This window comes from Silene latifolia, chromosome 8 (genome assembly GCF_048544455.1).
Source record: "Silene latifolia isolate original U9 population chromosome 8, ASM4854445v1, whole genome shotgun sequence".
Classification (NCBI taxonomy): Eukaryota; Viridiplantae; Streptophyta; class Magnoliopsida; order Caryophyllales; family Caryophyllaceae; genus Silene; species Silene latifolia.
In genome coordinates, this window is record NC_133533.1 from 112,128,117 (window position 1) to 112,151,088 (window position 22,972).

At 35.1% G+C, this 22,972-nt stretch overlaps 3 protein-coding genes across 9 annotated transcripts; all 3 read left to right on the forward strand.

Annotated features, from left to right (window-relative positions):
- The first annotated feature begins 2,506 nt into the window (after positions 1-2,506).
- On the forward strand, positions 2,507-5,837 carry LOC141597385 (F-box/LRR-repeat protein At3g59190-like). 3 transcript variants are annotated; one of them, XM_074417832.1, is made up of 5 exons: positions 2,507-2,659; positions 3,476-3,530; positions 3,872-4,417; positions 4,940-5,089; positions 5,180-5,837. In XM_074417832.1, the coding sequence occupies exons 2-5, from the start codon at positions 3,513-3,515 to the stop codon at positions 5,459-5,461; spliced, it is 996 nt and encodes a 331-aa protein (XP_074273933.1). In that variant the 5' UTR covers positions 2,507-2,659; positions 3,476-3,512; the 3' UTR covers positions 5,462-5,837. The 3 variants fall into 3 exon arrangements, 2 of the variants coding, with proteins under 2 accessions (XP_074273933.1, XP_074273932.1); XR_012522759.1 differs by having other exon boundaries at positions 2,512-2,659; positions 3,476-4,417; positions 5,180-5,618; positions 5,730-5,827; XM_074417831.1 differs by having other exon boundaries at positions 2,512-2,659; positions 3,476-4,417.
- Positions 5,838-5,872: 35 nt separating this feature from the next.
- Positions 5,873-10,221, forward strand: LOC141597387 (F-box protein At3g62430-like). Of its 3 annotated transcripts, XM_074417837.1 has the most exons (5): positions 5,873-7,748; positions 8,449-8,615; positions 9,141-9,420; positions 9,512-9,664; positions 9,757-10,221. In XM_074417837.1, exons 2-5 carry the CDS (start codon positions 8,458-8,460, stop codon positions 10,039-10,041), a joined length of 876 nt encoding a protein of 291 aa, XP_074273938.1. In that variant the 5' UTR covers positions 5,873-7,748; positions 8,449-8,457; the 3' UTR covers positions 10,042-10,221. The 3 variants fall into 3 exon arrangements, with proteins under 3 accessions (XP_074273938.1, XP_074273939.1, XP_074273937.1); XM_074417838.1 differs by lacking the exons at positions 5,873-7,748; positions 8,449-8,615 and having other exon boundaries at positions 8,705-9,184; positions 9,317-9,420; XM_074417836.1 differs by lacking the exons at positions 5,873-7,748; positions 8,449-8,615 and having other exon boundaries at positions 8,705-9,420.
- Positions 10,222-10,909: 688 nt separating this feature from the next.
- On the forward strand, positions 10,910-14,431 carry LOC141597376 (F-box/LRR-repeat protein At4g14103-like). Of its 3 annotated transcripts, XM_074417818.1 has the most exons (5): positions 10,910-10,998; positions 12,667-12,798; positions 13,107-13,666; positions 13,769-13,918; positions 14,004-14,431. In XM_074417818.1, the coding sequence occupies exons 2-5, from the start codon at positions 12,705-12,707 to the stop codon at positions 14,277-14,279; spliced, it is 1,080 nt and encodes a 359-aa protein (XP_074273919.1). In that variant the 5' UTR covers positions 10,910-10,998; positions 12,667-12,704; the 3' UTR covers positions 14,280-14,431. The 3 variants fall into 3 exon arrangements, with proteins under 3 accessions (XP_074273919.1, XP_074273918.1, XP_074273920.1); XM_074417817.1 differs by having other exon boundaries at positions 12,667-13,666; XM_074417819.1 differs by lacking the exon at positions 10,910-10,998 and having other exon boundaries at positions 12,747-12,837.
- Positions 14,432-22,972: the final 8,541 nt, after the last annotated feature.

A 22,972-nucleotide genomic window follows, 5' to 3' on the forward strand; every position in this document is an offset into this window, starting at 1 on the left:
AGTGCCCCTCTCAAAATATGCCATAAGCAAAAGCAATGCAAGCTTTATTTTTAATATATTTTGTTTTTTAAAATCACGACTATTTATTTTAATGTATTGAAGTATACATAACTCAAAGTTAATCAGCTGATCAAATGGCCCAAGCACATTGACCCTACCTGACTCAACCCGCGTTTTTAAAGGGCTTGAGCCTTTTGTTTTGGCCCAAAAAATCCCATGGGCCGGCCCAAAAAGGCCCAGCATATTTTTGGGCCAGGTGTTCTGCCCAAATTTTGGCCTGACCAGACCCATATTTATTAATAAATGAATATTTTTTTCATATAAAACCTATTAAAATAGTGTTAAGGTTATAAACAACTTTTTAAAAATTCAAGTATATATTTTTAGAATTATAAAACAATGTGTATATAACATAAATTATATCACGAATGCATGATTAAGCATTATAAAGTAGCGGTATTTGTCTTTATTTTATTTTGGAAAGCAATTCATAAGCATTTCATCATCCCCTTAAACTAAAAGAATAAGAGATCTTCTAAATTTTCCCGCCTAAATGAATTTGGCTATAATTAGGCTTTCATTATTATCATATCTGTAATTGAGCTTTTATTATAACATATCTGTAATTAGGCCTTCATTATATTATTTTTACATATATAATATACTAAACTTTCCCTTTTTCCACCGACTAATACAAAACATTAATAATAATAAATTTTAGAATTAAATTTCAAATTGAATTAAATATCAGTTGTATAATTGTTATTTTCTTTAATATTCCTATCTAAAAAATCGCGCGAATGCGCGGGATCTATACTAGTATTTGTATAATTTTATAAACTACGTGTGTTTTTGAAGTAGTGATTCAAGGTATTATGCTAATTATTTTCTAGGGTAAGTTGTAAATTTTAGGGTCCGAAAAGCCCAATTAGGCCCAAAAGCTCTAATTAGCCCATAAGGACCGGGTTTGGGCTTGCCAAATAAGTCCACACATTTGGTTCGACACACACAAATGGGGCCGTTTTTGTTAAAAAGGCCCGACCCAAGCCCACATTAGCCCGGCCTATGATCACCTCTAGTACTTTCAGGTCATAAGATCACGATAAAAACTACAAGCCCGTTTTCGGTCAAATTATTTCTCAACACAATCAGGTTTAAGACGGGTTGAGTTTCGGGTCACATATATATTACTCAAATTCATTAATCTATTTGTATACACAAATTCTCATTTAATTATCGGTCTTGAGTTTAGGAGACTAGCAAAAGGTTTGTCTCATCTATGCAAGTGGGGTGTTATTTGACCCGTTTTATTCTTAAAACGGATAATTAAATAGGGACAAACTTAAATTGAACGAGAGGAACTAATACGAACCGTGATACACTGATACATCATAATTCATAGCCATAATGAAATAGTGGAAACTAGTATAGATCCCGCACAAATGCGCGGTTTTTTAGATAGAGATATTTGAGAATTAAACTATTTTACCACTGTAATAACTCCATTTGAAATTTAAATATGAAATTTACTTTTAGATAGAGATATTAGAGAATTTAAAATTTTTACCACTATAATAACTCCATTTGAAATTTAATTAAGAAATATATTATTAAGAGGTAGAAAAAAGGAGGTTCAACACTTATACTCCGCATAAGAGTAACTTTATTTTAAAAAATATTGTTATTGTATCATTTTGTTCACTAAAGGCGTAATATAAACGTGAAGGAATGACATTGAGAATACAATCAGATAAAAAATAAAAAAATATTTTACATCATAGATCGGGTGCTGGTTTTTCTTTTCAAATGAAGGGCTTCTTAAAAAAACCAGAGTTAGGCGAGTAGCTCGAGCAGGAGTGTTTACGAAAAGCTGAAAAATGGAAGGATATGTGTTGTAATAAATATATTTATGTATATGTTAAATTAAAAAATTTAAAAAATTAACCAAAGTTTAAATGTTCACATAGTATGGAGCAGAGATAGATATTAAGTTAAATGGTAATAAAACAAATATTATTCATAAGTTTTCCTTTTAGAAGTAAAAAACAAAAACAATTTATGAATACTCTCAACTTGCAATACGTCTGTTTCAAAAGACAAAAAAATAGAATTAATTAGAATGTATTTGCTTAAAAAATGTTCGTGGCCATCATGTTTAGTTTCAAAAAATAATAATAATGAAATATTTCTATCAGATCGTACTTATAATTAGTGCAATTTCATTTATGTAACAAAATTAAAAAAATCGTTTCAATATGTTCATACAAATTGAAAAAACATTACCCTTTTTAAACGGAATAAAATTATCTATTGCATAGAATAGTTGCCTCAATTGTAGATATAATATAATTTATAATTTATAATGAATATATTTATGGCAAGTCATTTAGGCGGGAAAGTTTTAAGAAACTCTTATTCTTTTAGTATAAGGGGGATGCTCACATTTACGCCGAATAAACTACAAGCCCGTTTTCGGTCAAATTATTTCTCAACACAATCAGGTTTAAGACGGGTTGAGTTTCGGGTCACATATATATTACTCAAATTTCGGCCGTGTCAGTTTAGCCAAGTCTTACTTATAATTCAAGCTTACCCCAAGAGGCATTGATCAAGTCATCAAGGTCGCACTTCTTCCAATCCGTATTCAACTATTCATAAGGTTATATCTAATTTCTTGCGTATTTTCACTTTGTTTATACTCTTTTTGTTGATAATATATCTAGTTTATTGGTTGATTTCCCTGGAATTTGTTTCACCTTATCACTGTAATTTAACCAAGAATTTAATTGTTTTTTAATTTGAATAATTAGAATTAATTAGGGTTTTATGTGATTACGAAACTGTATAGTATGGCTATTCATCCTTTGATATTGGGTTGAATATCGCAAACTCCAAGAGATTGACAATTTAATTGCTAGACTATAGTTGGGGAAGGAGGGGTGGTGGAACCGGAGAAGTTAGAGGGACGAATAATTCAGGAGAATTAAGTAAATCAATAGACTAGACTAGGAAAAGTCGTAAATTTTGAGTTAAAATTATGGAAGTTTTATGAATCAGCGGTAATGGACTAATGGTCCTTGCTTGACTTTAGTTGGGGGGTAAGTCTTTGTTGTTCGGACTCTTCAATATTACCTTGTGTAATTTCAGGATAATTAAGTGCTAGTTGAAGGTAGAGGCGCGAGTAATTTCAGGATAATTAAGTGATACACAAGAGTAGACTAGGAAAAGTCGAAAACTTTATAAGTTAAAATTTCGAAATTTTTATTGGTAGCCCTCTTGTTCTGCCGCTGGTATGAAGGAAAATTAAGCATGAACAAATTTAGTTAAGTAGGTATTTTGTCGGTTTCTTAGAGGTAATTAGTGGAAATTCTACGATTCTTTTCCCTCAAAAAAAAAAACTTGATTCTACAAAATCAATGTACTGTACAAGGACATGTATCCCGTAATAAGTAATTTTACCTGCATGACATTTCAGGTTTATCTGATGAAGTCATTCGTGAAGCTTGGTAAACATGTTGAAGACCCAAGAGGTAAAGGTTGTTTGGATAGGATTAGTAGTTTGCCTGATGAACTTCTCGGTCACGTACTGTCATTTCTACCAACAAGGTGTGCGGTTAGAACAAGTATATTATCCAAAAGCTGGCGGCGTATATTTACATTGACTAGTTGTCTTTCTTTTAATGATTTTGATGGTCCAACTGAATGTTTTACGGAGTTTGTTTATAATGTCTTGGAATTGCACCAAATCTCACCGATCAAGAAATTTAGTTTAGTTTGTCAAGCCACTTATGATAAATCAGATTTGAATACATGGTTTAGTAAAGTGGTACAAAAGGGAGTCCAGGAGATTTATTATTGGGTTTTTGACCAGGAACATGTGCCAGATGCCATCGTAATGTGCGAAACTCTGGTGACTTTGGAAATTGTAAATGTTGAGAACTTTGAAATTCCTCTATCAGCCTGGTTGCCGAACCTCAAGAGTCTTAATCTGGGATGTGTTCAATTTGTTGATTACGATTCAATGCAAAGATTGTTTTCTGCTTGTAAATTGCTTGAAGAGTTGACTCTCGACAATTGTGTGTGTTCTGATTTGGGTTATGTTATTATTTCTGCTGGGTCACTCAAAGTCTTAACTATAAAAAAATGCACTTTTGAGGATGGTTACTTTGCGATTGATGCCCCTAATTTGTCATATTTCACGTACAATTGCAATATTGGGATGAAAATTGTTCATTCGTGGAAACAATCCTACTCTCTTGTCAAGTTAGAGCTAAAGTTTAAGCACTGCAGAGAGGTTTCAAATTACCCTTCAAATGAGTATGACCGTGAAGTTTTTGAAGCCGCTGCCTACCGTGAAGTTTTTAAAGCCGCTGCCTACAATACGACAGAGTTACGTCTTTTATCGGACACAATGAAGGTACAGTTTTTAGTATTTGATGTTTTTGGACAGATTTAGTGTTTTTTTATTTAATTTAAAGAAATTAATTTATTTATTTTTCTCTCCTTTATTACCCTTTTTAACCAACCACTTTCTTATAGATTTTACGTGGTTCATTCCGGATCCTTAACTCTATTTCGGTTTTTAAAAATCGTTTTAATCTTTTCTCTCGATTTAAATTTTAAGTTTTTATAAAAGAAAGACGGAATTCGATTTTAAAACCCCTAAGTTCACCTTGACTTTCCATTACATTTTCGTTCTTCCTTTTTGTTTTTCATCTTCCCTTTTTTTATTCGCATTTTGAGGCGTGCGTTCACCCATGAACGGTTCGAAAAGATGATTCATGTCAGCCGACCCCAAATCATTTTGGGATTAAGGCTCTGATGTTGTTGTTGTTGTTGTTGTTGTTGTAATGAAGGTACAGTTTTGAGTATTAGGCTTCATTCAAAATGAAAATTACATATTTTTCATATTTTTATTTTTGTTTTTTCCATGGTACAGTTTCTTGTTATGCTTGCTGATCAAGAGCAAATGCCTGACTTCCGTAGCCTGACAAGATTACACCTTGGCTACATTCCTTATGATTCATGGAAATATGTGACGGACTTGCTGGACAAATCTCCTCAACTTAAAATGGTCACCTTTGAAGTGGTTAGCATCAATTACTTATACCCTTTTTAACTCTCTACAAGTATTTGGGGAAGAATTTTCTTTATTTTATAATATGTTCTTTTTTTTCAGGGTCTTCATCGCTGCTTCAGGGATCACGCCTCTCCTCCATGTGAACCTCTATTCCCTTTTTCATGTCATGCTCAAATGATCGAAGTACGTAGATTTTGTGGTCATAAGGGTTCACTACTACATCTAGGGCATCTTCTTAAAAACGCCAGCCTCCTGAAGAAGCTGATCATTCATACAAGCCACCTTAATAGTTGGGAGGACGAGCTGCCGACAAGCAAGGATGATTTGTTGATTCTTCCGAGGGCTTCACGTGACTGTTGTATAGAACTAATTGATCCTTAATTAAAATAGATTAATTCATAAACAAAAAAACCAACAATCACCAGTCTCTGACAGAGGATTTATTCTTATCATGCTTTTCGTTGGTTGATTTGTACCTATTCAGTTTGTTTGATTATTAGACACTGAAAATTTGGCGGGAGCCTTTTGAGGCGTTGAGGTAATGTTGTGTTTGAAGTCTTTGAAGAATTAATTCAAGGCTATATGCATCAGCGATTCTGTGAAGTAAATACTAAGAATTACTGATTTTCGTGCTTCTGTTCATTTGTAGATTCTATTTTAGCCGGCTTGGCAAGCATCAGGATCCTTCATCTGAAGAGTGTCGAATTTGAAAATGGTTCTTGTTCATGGACCATTGATTATTATGTGCACATGTAACAGTTCACTTCTTGGATCACTCTCTTTAGGTATGCTGCTTTTTTTCTTTCTTGCTTGTGTTCATTTTGTCGACCTATAAACCTTCCTTTCTGTGAAACTTCTGAAAAACAGACTTTCGGAATGATCGATAAGCAGTTAAGCACTGTGCTTATAGCCCATGGAATTACAAGACATGTGTTCGTTTTTCTTTCCTTACGTTGTAAAGGGAGTCACGACTAACGAGCTTAGTTTCAATATTGGTTGGTTTAGAATCCAGGTCATGAGTAAAATCACTTTATGACTTTACAGTTAGATTAGCTCAAATCGATGACACCTTGGCTCGTAAGCTCACTTCAGGTCAATACTCTCGTCATTGAAAAGGTTAGGAACTGACTATATAAGCATTCTATCGTTGCCCGATGACTGTTCTGTTTTGTAAAACCTGTTGAATTGTATCCCTTGCAAAGAGAGTGCTGCAATTCCCTCTCCAATCTTGCAGAAATGTGTACTGGAACAAATAAGGTAAATGAAACATTTCCTTAAGAACAAATAGGGAGGTCCCTAAACTATATAACTAACTGACGACTCTCTTGGCCATGACACTCGTAAAGCGGCGTCTCTTAATGTAACTTTGTTGGAGAATATTCAAGTAAGACTCTGATCTTGTGAGATTCCGTTTATGGTGAAACTCTGCTTCACCTTACTAAAACGAATTTAAAATTTGCAGAGTACCATTTAGCGATGTGTATTGTGTAGTACCCTTTATTTAAATTCAAGTGTTTGAGGGTTCGTCCACGTTTTTGTGAGGTATTTTAAAGTTGCAGGCACCTTGTAATTAAAACAGATCATTTATTTAAGCAAATAATAATATTGAAATTTCTAAATGTTGATTCTGTTTTTGGATTATATCATAGGTGACTTTAGGTTGATAATTGGTGTTATTTTCTAGAATTTTGTCACGGTCGACGACATGTATGTTATCACTGTTTATTTTCCGTATCATTCATTTTCTCTTGATTCAAGTAGAATGAAACTAACTGACCATTAAAATAAATTAATTCAGAAACAAACAAAAAAACCAACATTCACCAGTCTGATAGAGAATTTATTCTGATCCTGCTTTTTGTTGGTTGATTTGTACTCTTCGGTTAATTTGATTATTATTAGACACTGAAAAATTGACGGGAGCCTTTTGAGGCGTTGAGGTACTGGATGAATCAGCTAGAGAGCTTATAGATTGATACATATGATGGTGAAGGAGGCATGGTTTGCCAAAACAATAATATTGTGCTGATTTCTGATGGAAATAAATATTCAATACTTTCAGGTTTTGGATTACAATTTATATTGTTAAACTGTATTTGCTTCCGGTTATTCTGAAGAAATTGTTCTTTGATGCAATTTTTGGTATTAGTTAGTCGGAAACCGCCTATTTGTATAGTTCATATGGATGATGTCAACCGGATAGACTGGCAAATGTTTCTACCGGATCGGGTTGGGTCAATTTCAGGTTAGCAAGAGTTCAGGTCGGGTCATGTCATTTTCGAGTCAACTACTATTAAGTTATTTATGGATAATAATTAGTTTGCAACAATACGTGTTTGGGTCTAGTCATGGGTCAAACTCAGGTTTTGAGGTCAGGTGTCGGGTCAGGGTTATTCGAGGCAAGCCAGCTTTGCCAGGTCTATGTCCGATTCGCCAGCCTTTTTTGAATGTTTGCTTTGACTTATGTATCAACAAACTGTGATTAGGACGGTAGCTATTTGATAATTTTATCACAAATAGAAAGTTTGTATGGTGGTAAATGGACTTGAAGTTATTGGACAGTAGACGATTATACACATTTCAATTTTTTATTTTTTTCTTCTTTAAAAGTGGTGTGAATTAACGGTAGCATGATATATTTATAAAGAAGGATTCAACTATTCATAAGGTAAATTAATTTCTGAATTTTTCACTCTATTTATGTTTTTTGTTTGAATTATTTTGGATTTTTCGTTTATGCTTTTTGCTCAATTTAGTTTATTGATTGATTCCCCCGGAATTTGTTTCACCTTATTACTGTATGTAATCAAGAGCTCAATTGATTTTAAATTTGAATAATTAGAAAAATTAGGCAATAGGTTGAATATTCGAAATTCCAATAGATTGACAATTTAATTGCTTGACTAAAGTTTTGGGGAAGAAGCGCTGGTGGAATCGGGATTTGAACTTAGAGGGACGGAAAATTTCTATAGAATTAAGTAATGCAATAGAGTAGACTAGGAAAAGTCGAAAACTTTAAATTATATAGTTCAGTGGTCGATGGCTCTTGCTTGACGACTATTGTTTGGGAAGGGGCGGTGGTGGAACTGGGATTTGTAATTTTTACAGAATTAAGTAATGCAATAAAGTAGACTGGGACAAGTCGTAAACTTTAGAGTTAAAATTACAAATAAAATTATTGATCAGCTGTCGATGGCCCTTGTTCTGCCACTGGGATGGAGGAACATTAAGCATGAACAAATTTAGTTGAATAAGTATTTAGTTGATTCATTAGAGTAATCATGCAAATTCTATAATTCTACAGAATCAATGTACCGTACAAGGATGTGTATCTCATAATCGGTAATTCTACCTGCATTACATTTCAGGTTTATCTGATGGAGTCATTGAAACTTGGTAATCATATTGAAGACCCAAGAGGTGAAGGTTGTTTGGATAGGATCAGTAGTTTACCCGATGAACTTCTCGGTCACGTGCTTTCATTTCTACCAACAAAGTTTGCTGTGAGGACAAGTATTCTATCGACGAGATGGCGGTACATTTTTACATTGACTAGTTGTCTTTCTTTTGATGATGAACCTTGTTTTGGTAGTCCAAATGGATTTAGGCAAATTGATACAGCTTGAAAAAGAAGTTTTAGGGAGTTTGTCTATAATATCTTGGAATTGCACCAAATCTTACCCATCAAGAAATTTAGTTTAGTTTGTGGAGGCACCTATGATAAATCAGATTTGACTGCATGGGTTAGTAACGCGGTACAAAAAGGAGTCCAAGAGATTCATTACGAGGTTGCTGAGATGGTGGATGTGCCTGATTGCCTCGTAATGAGCGAAACTCTGGTCTCGTTGAAAATTATAAGCGATGGGAACTATGATATTGAAATTCCTCTATCAGTCTGGTTGCCGAATCTCAAGATTCTTCATCTGAATTATGTTAGATTTGTTGATTGTGATTCAATGCAAAGATTGTTTTCTGACTGTAAGGTTCTTGAAGAATTGACTCTCGATCGTTGTCAGTGTTTTGGATCGTATACTGGTGATCATGTTATTATTTTTGCTAGGTTACTCAAAGTGCTAACTATAGAAGATTGCACGTTCGTGAAAGGTTTGTTTGAGATTGATGCCCCTAATTTGGCATATTTAAGATACAGTGGCAATTTTGGTATAAAAATTGTTCCTTCGTGGAAATATTCCTGCTCTCTTGTTGAGGCAGAGCTGAAGTTTCATTACTGCACAGAAATTTCAGATTACTCTTCACTTGAATGCCTGTACGACCGTGAAATTTTTAAAGCCGCTGCCTATAAAACCACAAAATTATGTCTCTTAGGGCGCTCAGTAGAGGTATACATGATTTGTGTTTGCCCGTTTTTATCATTCAAAATGAAAATTACATATTTTACGTATTTTTAAGTTCTTTTTGTTCATGGTACAGGGTATTCTTAAGCTAGGTGACGATCAGGAGCAAATGCCTGATTTTCATTGCCTGTCAAGATTACACCTTTGCAACTTTCCTTATGATTCATGGAAATACGTGACAAGCTTGCTCGACAAATCTCCTCAGCTTGAAACGGTCGTCTTTGAATGGGTTAGCATCAATTAAGTGTGCCTTATTAACTCTATAAGTTATGTGGTGTTGGATTTTTGTCACTTCACCATTTATTCTTTTATTTTTTTCAGGGTCTTCATCGGTGTAACCTCGATCCCGCGTCTCCATCATATGAACCTATCTTCCCTTTCTCATGCCATGCTCAAGTGATCGAAGTACGTAGCTTTTGTGGTCATAAGGGTTCACTACTACATCTAGAGCATCTTCTTAAAAACGCGAGAGTCCTGAAGAAGCTGATCCTTCATAAATGCCGCTTTTCTAATTTGGAGCTCGAGCTGCAGTTCCTGCAGTTAAGGAAGAATGATTTGTTGATGCTTCCAAGGGCTTCGAGCGACTGTTGTATAGAACTAAAATAGTGTAACAACTTCATTCCATGAATATTCAATACTTTCATGTATTGTATTACCAATAACATTGTAAGCATTACATGATTTTGAAGGGAGTGACTAGATTGAGTCGGGTCTAAGACAAGTCACTTTGCATCGACCCATTTAAGGTCGTCTTAACGGATTAATTAATCTAGACAAATTTAAGGGTCGTTTTGATTTTTCTTTTTTAAACTCGGTTTGTTTTACGTCGATTAGTTTAAACTTGTTTTACTAAGTAATTCGTTGTTTTCATTCTAGAAACAACGATTTAGTTTACCGTCGGTTAGTTTGAAGTTTTTTTATTCGTGAATCAAATCTAAAATTCTTCAATGGTTTGTTATTCGATATTAGTTGTTAGTTTCGATTCGTCGATAGTTTGATTGAAGTAATGTTTGGGTTAGGAGGGGCAATTTGAGAAGCTCATTAAATATTGTCGATAATTCAGAGTAATATATCTAGACGAATAAGGATTGAGTTTAGAAATATATGAGAAAAAGGATTACGATCGATCCGAGTACTCGCCACTTGTAGTTTTGAAAGATATATACATTTTTTCCGAAAGATATTACCATTTATAAATATAGTTTTTGAGCAATATTATATTTTTTTAGTGTAATGTTTTAGTAAATGTGCTCAAAAACTTTATACTAAAGCAGAACTCAAAAACTTTAAAATAAAACTCAAAAAATAAACAATAAGAGGTACTACCTCAGATGTATATTCTATGAACTGGAAATATATTGGTTTCCTAAACAAAAACAATTAGGAAATAAATTTAATAATTTCGAAAACAAAACAAAACAAAGCAAGTCAAATCCAGTAATTTAATACGGTTCGATTTTAGTCCAGTAATTCAAGTTTACCCCTTTGTTTATGTCAAGTCCGGTAGTTCAGGACTTCAGGCATAGATCAAACATCGCATTGGCTTCCAATCATTATTCACAGGTAATCTAATTTTTTCGAATTCTAACTTTGTTTATGCTTTTTGATCTAATTCATTTATTGATTCCCCTTGAATTTGTCACCTTACTACTGTATAACTGTATTGTAATCAAGAGTTCAATTGATTTTGAATTTTGATAATTAGGCATTAGGGTTCTATGTTATTGTGAAATTGTATAATATTGGCTATTCGTCACTTGATTTTGGGTTGAGTATCCCAAATTCCTAATAGATTGACATTTTAATTATTGCTTGTCTATAGTTGGGGAGGAGACGGTGGTGGAACCGGGATTTGAAGTTAGAGGGACGAATAATTTCAAGAGAATTAAGTAATGCAATAGAGTAGATTAGGAAAAGTCGAAAACTTTTGAGTTAAAATTTAAAAAAATTCATAGTTCCGCGGTCCATGGCCCTTGCTTGCCTATAGTTGGGGAAGGGGCGGTGGTAAAACCGGGATTATTTGAAGTTAGTGGGTGAATAATTTCAAGAGAATTAAGTAATGCAATAGAGTAGAGTACTGTAGACTAGAAAAAGTCGAAAACTTTTGAGTTAAAATTTCAAAAAATTCATAGTTCAGCTGTCCATCGCCCTTGCTTGACTATAGTTGCAGAAAGGGCGGTGGGAAAACCGGGATTATTTGAAGTTAGTGGGTGAATATTTCAAAAGAATTAAGTAATGCAATAGAGTAAGATTAGAAAAAGTCGAAAACTTTTGAGTTAAAATTTTAAAAAATTCATAGTTCAGCGGTCCATGGCCCTTGCTTGACTATAGTTGGGGAAGGGGCGGTGGTAAAACCAGGATTATTTGAAGTTAGAGGGTGAATAATTTCAAGAGAATTAAGTAATGCAATAGAGTAGAGTACTCTAGTAGACTAGAAAAAGTCAAAAACTTTCGAGTTAAAATTTCAAAAAATTCATAGTTCAGCGGTCCATGTCCCTTGCTTGACTATAGTTGCGGAAAGGGCGGTGGGAAAACCGGGATTATTTGAAGTTAGAGGGTGAATAATTTCAAGAGAATTAAGTAATGCAATAGAGTAGAGTAAAAGTCGAAAACTTTTGAGTTAAAATTTCAAAAAATTCATAGTTCAGCGTTCTATGGCCCTTGCTTGACTATAGTTGCGGAAAGGGCGGTGGGAAAACCGGGATTATTTGAAGTTAGAGGGTGAATAATTTCAAGAGTAGACTTGAAAACTGAAAAGGTCGAAAACTTTTGAGGTAGACTTGAAAAGGTCGAAAACTTTTGAGGGTGAATAATTAAGTAATGCAATAGAGTAGACTTGAAAAGGTCGAAAACTTTTGAGGTAAAATTTCTAAAAATTCATAGTTCAGCGATCGATGGCCATTGCTTGACTATAGTTGCGGAAGGGACGGTGGTAAAACCAGGATTATTAGAAGTTAGAGGGTGAATAATTTCAAGAGAATTAAGTAATGCAATAGAGTAGACTAGAAAAAGTCGAAAACTTTCAAGCAACAATTTAAAAAAAAAAATTGAGCAGCGGTCGTTGATCTGCCACTGTGTTGGAGGAACATTATGCATGAACAAATTTTAGTTGAATAAGTATTTAGTTGATTTCTTAGAGTAATCAAGCAAATTTGATGATTCTACAGAATCAATGTACCGTATAAGGATGTGTATCTCATAATCGGCAATTCTACCTGTATTGCATTTCAGGTTTATCTAGATGGAGTCATCTGTGAAACTTGGTAAACATGTTGAAGACCCAAGAGGGAAAGGTTGTTTGGATAGGATCGGTAGCTTGCCTGATGAACTTCTCGGTCACATGCTTTCATTTCTACCAACAAGGTCTGCTGTGAGAACTAGTATTCTATCAACGAGATGGCGGTACATTTTTACATTGACTAGTTGTCTTTCTTTTGATGATGCACTATGTTTTCGTGGTATAGGATCACGTAGGCATATTGATCCAGATCGAAAAAGAAGTTTTGAGGAGTTTGTTTATAATGTTTTGGAATTGCACCAAACCTCACCCATCAAGATTTTTAGTCTAGTTTGTAAAAGCAATTATGATATATCAGATTTGAATGCATGGGTTAGTAATGCGGTACAAAAGAGAGTACAAGAGATTTATTATTATGTTAATTTGGTGACAGATGTGCCTGATGCCCTTGTAATGTGCGAAACGCTGGTGACTTTGAAAATATTAAGTGATGGGTACTATGGTTTTATTGAAATTCCCCTATTAGTCTGGAGGTTGCCGAACCTCAAGTTTCTATATCTGGCTCATGTTAAATTTGCTGATTGTGAATCCATGCAAAGATTGTTTTCTGGCTGTAAGTTGCTTGAAAAATTGAATCTCGAGTGTTGTCGGGGTTTTGAATCGGATACAGATACGGATACGGACACGGACACGGGTGATCATGTTATTATTTCTGCGCGGTTACTCAAAGTGCTAACTATAGAAGATTGCACTTTTGAGGATGGTTTGTTTGAGATTGATGCCCCGAATTTGGCTTATTTAACATACACTGGCAATACTGGTGTAAAAATTGTTCCTTCGTGGAAATACTCCCGCTCTCTTGTCAAGGCAGAGCTGATGTTCCATTACTACGCAAAGTTATCAGATTACTCTTCACTTGAGTACAACCGTGAAGTTTTTAAAGCCGCTGCCTACAATACGACAGAGTTACGTCTTTTATCGGACACAGTAGAGGTATATATGATTTGTGTTTCCCGCATTTTTATCGTTCCATAACAGCATTACTCAATACCCGCAAATGCCTGATTTTCATAATTTTTGTTTTCCATGATACAGTTGCTTCTTACGCTTGCTGATCAAGAGCAAATGCCTGATTTTCATAGCCTGTCAAGATTACACCTTGGCTACATTCCTTATGATTCATGGAAATATGTGACAGACTTGCTAGACAAATCTCCGCAACTTGAAATGGTCACCTTTGTAGAGGTTAGCATCAATTACATATAATACCCTTTTTAACTCAACATGTATTTCGGTAAGAATTTTCTTTATTTTATAATTTTTTTTTCAGGGTCTTCATCACTGCTACTCCTGTCGCGCGCCACCTCCATGTGAACCTCTATTCCCTTTCTCATGCCATGCTCAAGTGATCGAAGTACGTGACTTTTGTGGTCATATGGGTGCACTACTACATCTAGGGCATCTTCTTAAAAACGCAAAACTCCTGAAGAAGCTGATCATTCATAAATGCCGCTTTAAAAAGTTCGAGGACGAGCTCCAGATAAGCAAGGATGATTTGCTGATGCTTCCAAGGGCTTCAAAAGACTGCTATATAGAACTAAATTAGTGTAACTCCGTTCCATGAATATATAATTAAACCGCCTATTTGTATTGTTCACCTGGATCATGTTACATTGTTACATACATCTGCCTCTCGAATCCCGATGAACTGAATACTCTTATCTATGCATCTTTACAGTATGTTGAGTGTTAACAGTCTAATTTGCTGCTATTTTGTGTCTGATCTTCCGTAATCAAAAGTAGATGTTACGAAGAATTATTGATTTTCATGCTTCTGGTCATTTGAAGAATCTATTTCAGCCGGCTTGCCAAGAATCTATTATACTACTGGTTTATAAGAAGAGTATTGTACAGTTATATCAAATTTAATTGATTATATGCATTTTTATTGAACTGTTATAAATTTTTCACTACAATCTTAACAAAACTTAATTTTTTATTGATATTATTATTACTCCCTCCATCCTAGTTTTATTGTCTCCTCTTCCTTAAATTTCTATTCCTAAAACAATTATTATCCTTCCAAATTTAGTTAGGAAAATTTGCAATTATACATACCCTAAACCGGAAAATTCACGCGGTACTTTGAACTTTGACATTTTGTATGAAATAGTGAAATACCCAATTTTCGAAAAACTTTGAGAGATCATAACTCGAATATGATTTTCAGAAAACCATATTATATATACGGAAATTGGTATTGTACACCCGAAAATTCGTGTAATTAAAACCATATACTGTATCGTATCCGCATATTAAAATTATATCGTATATTTTTGCTCAACCCTTAATTATACAGTATTTCATAACCACGAGTTTGACTTTATTTTAATATACATACCCTAATTATTTCCGGCCATTTTGCGTCACATGGAATCATTTCGGATAAGGTAAACCACGAATCAATTTTAAGTCGAGAGTTATTTCTCAACGGGTCAATCAGGTTCTAAAATCAAGGCAGGCGGGGTCGGGTCAATTATAATTTCTGGTCACATACTCCCTCCAATTCGCTATAATATTCCCTCTTTCCCGAAACGGATTATTCAAGTAATGTTCTCCTTTTCTTTTTTTGGTAACTTTTACTCTTATTTTATTCATCCATCTCTTCTATTACCAAACCCTACACAACTCTTTTACTCTTATTTTATTACTTTCCTTAATGTTTTGGCCCCACAACTCCTTATTTAACTCCTAATAATTCATCTCTCTCCCATCAACAAACAATTCTTATATCCTACACCCATGTGTAGGATACTACATACTCCCTCCAAGTCTCAAACCCCCCCACTCTCCACTCATCCTCAACTTCCTCCTTTTTTTTTTCTTTTTTTTTTTCTTTTTTTTTTCCTTTTAAAATTTTAAAACAAAAAATTAACTTCCTCTTTTAAGAAAAGTTACCACAGTCATATTCACTTTAAGTGTTACGTAATGTTACATTCACGATATGACACTATTATATTCATTTTAAGTTTAGTGAATATGAAAATATTGTTTAATGAATATGTGCTTTAAAGTGCGATATTCACAATAGGACACTATCATATTCACTTTCAGTTTAGTGAATATGACAGTGTAGTTTGATGAATATGTATTATGTGGTGTGATATTCATCTCATGGTTATATTATATTCACTTTCACTTTAGTGAATATGACATTTATAGTTTAGTGAATATGACATTTATAGTTTAGTGAATATGTCTTTATTTGTTCAAATATATTGAACAATAATCATGAACATTTAATTTCATTCCAAAACCGTATAATACAAAATAATTTAAGGAAAAAAAAATTATGTGATACTTCGTATGATATGAATATGTCAATTACGTTATGTGAATATGTGAGGAAAAATAAAATAAATAACAAAATATATAAAATATGATCTCTATTTGTAGAGGAATAAAAATTATGAATAATAACATATTTTTTATTATTTTCTAATTTATTAAATTTATAATTTATTTATTATAAGAAAAAAGTTAAGAAAAGGGAGTACCATGCACCATACTCCTGGGTGCATGATATAATTTACCATCAACAAACCCTAAACCTCCGCGTGATTAGTATAAATAGGAGCCTTCGTTCCTCATATTCCTCACGCGAGTGTCCGCCCTTCTCTTCTCCCTTTGCATTCTAGACTTTGTTCTTACTAATTGGCGCCTACGTGCTTGAACCTTCGACCACGTAAGCTCGGATCCTTCCGGTACCCGACCTCTCCCGTTGCATGACCGACCAATTTGACCACTACACTCAATCAATCTAATTAATCAACTTGTTAAATCGTTTTCCTCTTTCGAGGGCACTCTTTCCTTACGTTCGCGTCGAGCATTCACTAATCGATCTTCTTAGTTCATCTCGTTCCGTCAACATGTAAGTCTGAGGGTGTAATAATCCTTGTTTATTTATTGTTATTTATTTTATCGTATCACCATTGTAAGATTCACGTCGAAAACACCATTAAAACCGATTTCTAAAACCGTGCTTTAAAACTCTGTTTTTGCGGATTTCCGATGAGATGAGACGAAGAGAAAGGACGCAAAGAATCGCTGCGCCTCTTCGAAGGAGCGCGCACTGCTTTGCGCCTCTTCGTGAGGCCGCCAGCCTCTCGCTTCTTTTCTTCTTCCTCGTCCTCTGTAATTCGTTCTTGTTTTGTTTATATTCGTTTGTTCTGTATTTCTTCGCCATGTTAGCATATAATTCACATGTATATTGTATATTTATTATTCATCATTAACATGTTTAGTTCATCCATCAATCCGACTTAAATCCCAAATAATCCAATATTTGCGGGTTTTCGTCATTAATATTCAATCCGAGTTTTAGAAGTTCAATTTCATCATATTGAGTTTCTGGAATTTATCTTTGATATATTTGCATCCATATTCATCATTAATCCGTCATATTCATCATGTTTAGTTATTAATTAGTTCGTTTAGTTTTATTAATTGTTTATTAACATCGACCCTTCACATAATTAATCCGCTAATTTCCGTCTCATTCATGTCTTACTGTTTTTACGACCCATTCATATGTTAAATAATCCGTTAATTACTTTCATCCGAGTCAAATATTTAATCAATTCTTTAAAATTACCAATTAACATTAACGATTTGCAGTTCCGGCTTCACAGCCAGAACTCACCCTTGGAACAGACGCAGCAACTGCTGCGCCTCTTCCAAAGGGCGCAGTGCCTGCTGCGCCTGTTCCAGGATGAGTTCTGTCTCTGAACTCCTTTTCTGCCTAGACGTAGTTTAATTAGCCTGCGTATTAACTGACTAATACTCGTATTCACGCTAATTCCTGTTCGTAATTTATTTCTTTTATTTCTTTTATTCCTTTTTATCAAATTATCCGTTTTTAAAGGTATTTTCGACATAAATCGCCTTATCCTTTGTAATTATTGTAATTTTCTTTATTGTAATTCATAATTATTGTATTTCTTTCATTGTTTGTATGCTTTCACACGTAAATGAACATTAATTCCAACTTCGACTCAATTGTGTGCTAACTTAATTGTTCACCGACTTAGCCTAATATTCACATGTTAGGATTAATTCAATGGATGTTGCATTGCATGCATATAGCCGACGATATATCAAGTACGAATAAACTCCCTAATCATTAGTAGAGGCCGCTATCGAGGCGGGCGGGATTAGGTGTTCGATCAAAAGAGCTTCCTAATACGTACCCTCACCCCTTACTCCAGATCTCCGTGAGCACCCGTGTTCATTGGCATCCACGAGAGTCATTCTAGACATAGAATGCTAAGGGTAACGATTGCTTAGTGTTCATGTCACTACTTTGTGTCTTGACATGACACGAGGTATTCGAACGGTTCCAATTTCCCATAAAAATTGGTGGCGACTCCATACAAAATGCAAACGCTTGTTTTCGAGCCCCTTCACCAAGCGCCCCCGTGGGCGGCCCGCTGTCCACACATACTAAAGTTCGAGACCTTCTTAAAGCAAGAGATGAACAGTTCGAAACTTCTGATAAGGCTTTGGCAAGCACCTTAATTATGAAATTTACTTCTTTGAAGCTCAATGCCACTAAAGGAGTGCGTGATTTCATCATGCGCATGAGGGATATTGCAGCCCAACTTAAGGTATTGGAAGTTACTATGTCTGACTCTTTCCTGGTACATTTCATTTTATGTTCTCTCCCAGCACAATATGCCCCCTTTAAGATCTCTTACAACACACATAAGGACAAATGGTCTCTTAATGAATTAATGACCATGTGTGTTCAAGAGGAGGGTAGGTTGTTGTTGGAGGAGGGCGAAAAGGTGAACCTAACTACTAGTACTAATAAAGAATCATCTAGTACTAAGAAGGGTCACTATAAGGATAAAAGAAAGGGTAAGATGTCTGTTGAGCCGACCATTAAGAAGGAGTCTTCATGTTTCTTCTGTAAAAAGAAGGGACATATGAAGAAAGACTGCATAAAGTTCAAGGCTTGGCTTAAAAAGAAAGGTAATTTTCATGCGTTTGTTTGTTATGAATCTAATATGGTTAATGTTATTCATAATACTTGGTGGATTGACTCGGTACTACAATCCATGTTTCAATACCTTGCAACAGTATGACAAACCTGCGGAAACCAAAGGACAAGTGAAAGCTCTATCTATTCAGAAACCGGATAGGCTCGAACGTGGAGGCCGTAGGGACATGCAGTTTAGTTTTGAGTAGTGGTTTTGTTTTGGTTTTGGAAAAGACATTTTATGTTCCGAATTTTGCTCGGAATTTAATTTCAATTTCAAGGCTTGTACCGTTTGGATTTACCTTTAATTTTTCGAATTCTGGTTTCGGTATTTGCAGAAATTCTAAAGTTATTGGTTATGGTATTTTGTCTGATAATTTATATCGTCTTTATTTAGAAAATGATACCACTCAAAATACTATGCATGTTAATACTGGTTTAAAAAGAAGTATTATGAATGAGGAGTCCTCTATGTTATGGCACCGGAGATTGGGACACATCTCCATTGAGAGGGTTAAGAGATTGGTAAAGGAAGGGGTACTTGGTACTTTAGACTTTACCGATTTTGATACTTGTGTTAGTTGCATTAAGGGAAAGCAAACTAACAAATCTAAGAAAGGTGCTAAGAGGAGTTCTGACCTATTAGAAATCATACACACGGATATTTGTTGTCCGGACATGAACGCTAATGATCCGAAATACTTTATTACCTTTATTGACGATTATTCACGATATATGTACATCTACTTACTTCGTTCCAAAGACGAGGCTTTTGATGCCTTTAAATTGTTTAAGGCTGAAGTAGAGAAACAATGTGGTAAGCACATTAAAATCGTGAGATCAGATAGAGGTGGTGAGTACTATGGTAGATATACTGAGGATGGACAAGCACCTGGTCCTTTTGCTAAATTCCTTCAAGAGCATGGGATTGTTGCCCAATACACTATGCCCTGTTCTCCGGATCAGAATGGTGTAGCAGAAAGAAGGAATCGAACATTAATTGAAATGGTGCGTAGTATGAGAAGTAATATTAAACTTCCTTCATTTTTGTGGGTTGATGCACTAAAGACGGCTGCGTATATATTAAATCGGGTTCCTTCCAAGGCCGTCTCAAAGACGCCTTTTGAGTTATTCAAAGGTTGAAAACCGAGTTTGCAACATATACGCGTTTGGGGATGTCCGTCTGAGGTGAGAATTTACAACCCACAAGAAAAGAAACTAGACCCAAGGACTATTAGTGGGAATTTCATTGGATATGCCGAAAAGTCCAAAGGTTATAGGTTCTATTGTCCGTCTCATAGTACCAGGATTGTGGAATCTAGAAATGCGAAATTTCTAGAGAATGACTTAATCAGTGGGAGTACTATAGAAGTTGAACCTGAAAAGGATCAACATGAAGCTTCACCCTCTGTTTCAAGTGATAGGTTGGTTATTGTTCGCGGTCCTGAAGTTCGACCGCAAGTTCAACAACCAAATACAGAAATTCCACAAAATGTCGATCAAAATAGGGTGGATCATAATGAGGAAGAAGTTCACCGTGAGGTTGAACAAATTCCATTAAGAAGATCTATTCGAGAAAGGAAATCGGCTATTCCTGACGACTATGAAGTATATCTACAAGAATCGGATTGCAATGTTGGAGCTGATAATGATCCTATGTCATTTTCACAAGCCATAAGTTCTACAGATTCAAACTTATGGTTGGATGCTATGAAAGATGAGATGAACTCTATGGCGTCTAATCGAGTTTGGGATCTCGTCGAGTTGCCTGATGGTGTAAAAACCATCGGATGTAAGTGGGTTTTTAAGACTAAAAGAGACTCACTTGGCAACATCGAGAGACATAAAGCAAGGCTCGTTGCTAAAGGGTTCACTCAAAAGGAAGGAATCGACTACACGGAGACATTTTCTCCTGTATCAAAGAAAGATTCTCTTCGAGTTGTCATGGCATTAGTAGCTCATTTTGATTTCGAGTTACATCAAATGGATGTGAAAACGGCATTTCTCAATGGCAATTTAGAGGAAGAGGTTTACATGAAACAACCTGAAGGATTCTCCTCTAAAGATGGTGAGCATTTGGTTTGTAAGCTAAATAAATCCATATACGGTTTGAAACAAGCCTCCCGCCAATGGTATAAGAAGTTCCATGAAGTAATTTCTTCATTCGGTTTTGAAGAAAATATCATGGACCAATGCATATACCTTAAGGTCAGTGGGAGTAAGATTTGTTTCCTTGTGTTATACGTAGATGACATTTTGCTAGCAACCAATGATAAGGGGTTACTATATGAGGTGAAACAATTTCTTTCAAATAACTTTGATATGAAAGATATGGGCGAGGCATCTTATGTCATTGGCATTAAGATCCATAGAGATAGATCCCGAGGCATTTTAGGCTTGTCTCAGGAGGCCTATATCAACAAAGTGCTTGAAAGGTTCAGAATGAAAGATTGTTCACCAAGTGTAGCACCTATTGTGAAAGGTGACCGATTCGGTTTAGACCAAAGTGCCACTTTAACGATTTAGAAAAGGAACAAATGAAAAATGTTCCATATGCTTCAAATTGTTGGTAGCATTATGTATGCTCAAGTCTGTACCAGACCTGATATTGCATATGTTGTTGGAGTATTAGGCAGATATCAGAGTAACCCAGGCATCGATCACTGGAAGGCTGCAAAGAAAGTGTTGAGATACCTTCAGGGTACTAAAGATTTCATGCTTATATATAGACGAACTGATAGTCTTGAAGTGGTGGGGTACTCCGACTCAGACTTTGCTGGCTGCATTGATTCACGAAAATCCACATCAGGATATGTGTTTATGCTAGCTGACGGAGTTGTATCCTGGGGGAGTACTAAGCAGACATTGACAGCCACTTCTACTATGGAGGCCGAGTTCGTTTCTTGTTTTGAGGCTACCTCACATGGTGTATGGCTGAAAGGCTTCATATCTGGGTTAAGAGTCGTTGACTCTATTAGTAGACCGATTCGAATGTATTGTGATAATTCAGCTGCAGTGTTTATGGCTAAGAATAATAGAAGTGGAAGTCAAAGCAAACACATTGACATTAAGTATTTGGCCATAAAAGAGCGTGTTCAAGAAAAGAAAGTGATCATAGAACACATTAGCACTGAATCGATGATTGCTGATCCCTTGACTAAAGGCATGCCACCTAAAGGTTTCAAGGGTCATGTAGTAAGTATGGGACTTGGTCCCGTAATGTGATACATTCATTTTATATTGTTTTTTAAACCTTTCATTTAGTTGAATATTTCTGATTTTGGATTATGTACGTACAGTCGTACATTATTTGGTTATTCATTTTATTGAGAAATATCATTATATTTTGACCTAGAGTAAACATATGGTTTATTCATTAAGTTAAGTGTGAGTGGTGAGACACCGAGTATATCGTAATACATGGAAGATTAATTCTCGCTCTAGAGAATTCGTCGCTATGATTCGTGTGTGAAGTTTCTCTTGCTTAAATGGGCCAAGTGGGAGAATGTTGGATTTTTATAAATAATTAAGTAAATAATATTAATCCTAATATTAATTTCAGTTTTGTAAAAATTCTATTTTGTGGCCCATTTTTTTGGCAGTCAACCCATGACTAAAACTGCCCTTCATTCACTGCCCATTTACAGTATCCACTCCACCATTCTAGTATCACGTTTAACTGCTCTTTGATGGCAAGAGCAGTATATAAGAGAACTATCCTTCATTGATAAAGGTCACCAAATTTACTCTCTCTTAAGCATTCTATACACCATCTAAATTAGTGAGAAAGGAGGGTTTGGAACCGAAATCAGTCAGAAAAGCATACGTTGTTTTACGGCGACGGGTTTACATCGGAGACGGGTTATATAATCGGGTTTTTAAAGCTGTTCAGGAATCCATAAGCAATGGTTGGAGGTTCTAATTCTCGATCTTAATTTATCGCTTCCGCTTTCAGTTTATTGTATGTTTGTTTCAGTAATTTAAACATGCATATTAAGTATAAAGAACTTACATTATATATTCCGTTTACTAAGCTGCGTCATATCCTTAGGGAGGACATTTTTGGGGTAGTTATTCCCCGTGTAATAGCTAACAATTAGTTTTCGGGACTTTGTCCCTCTTTCGCACCAAAAACAAAAAACAAAAAAAAAAGTCCTAGAAAGTTCACAGAAATTGTCATGTATTTTTTTGGGGTAGTTATTCATGTATTTTTTTTTTAAATACATGACCAAGTTTATTGCCATAAGTAAAATTTATTT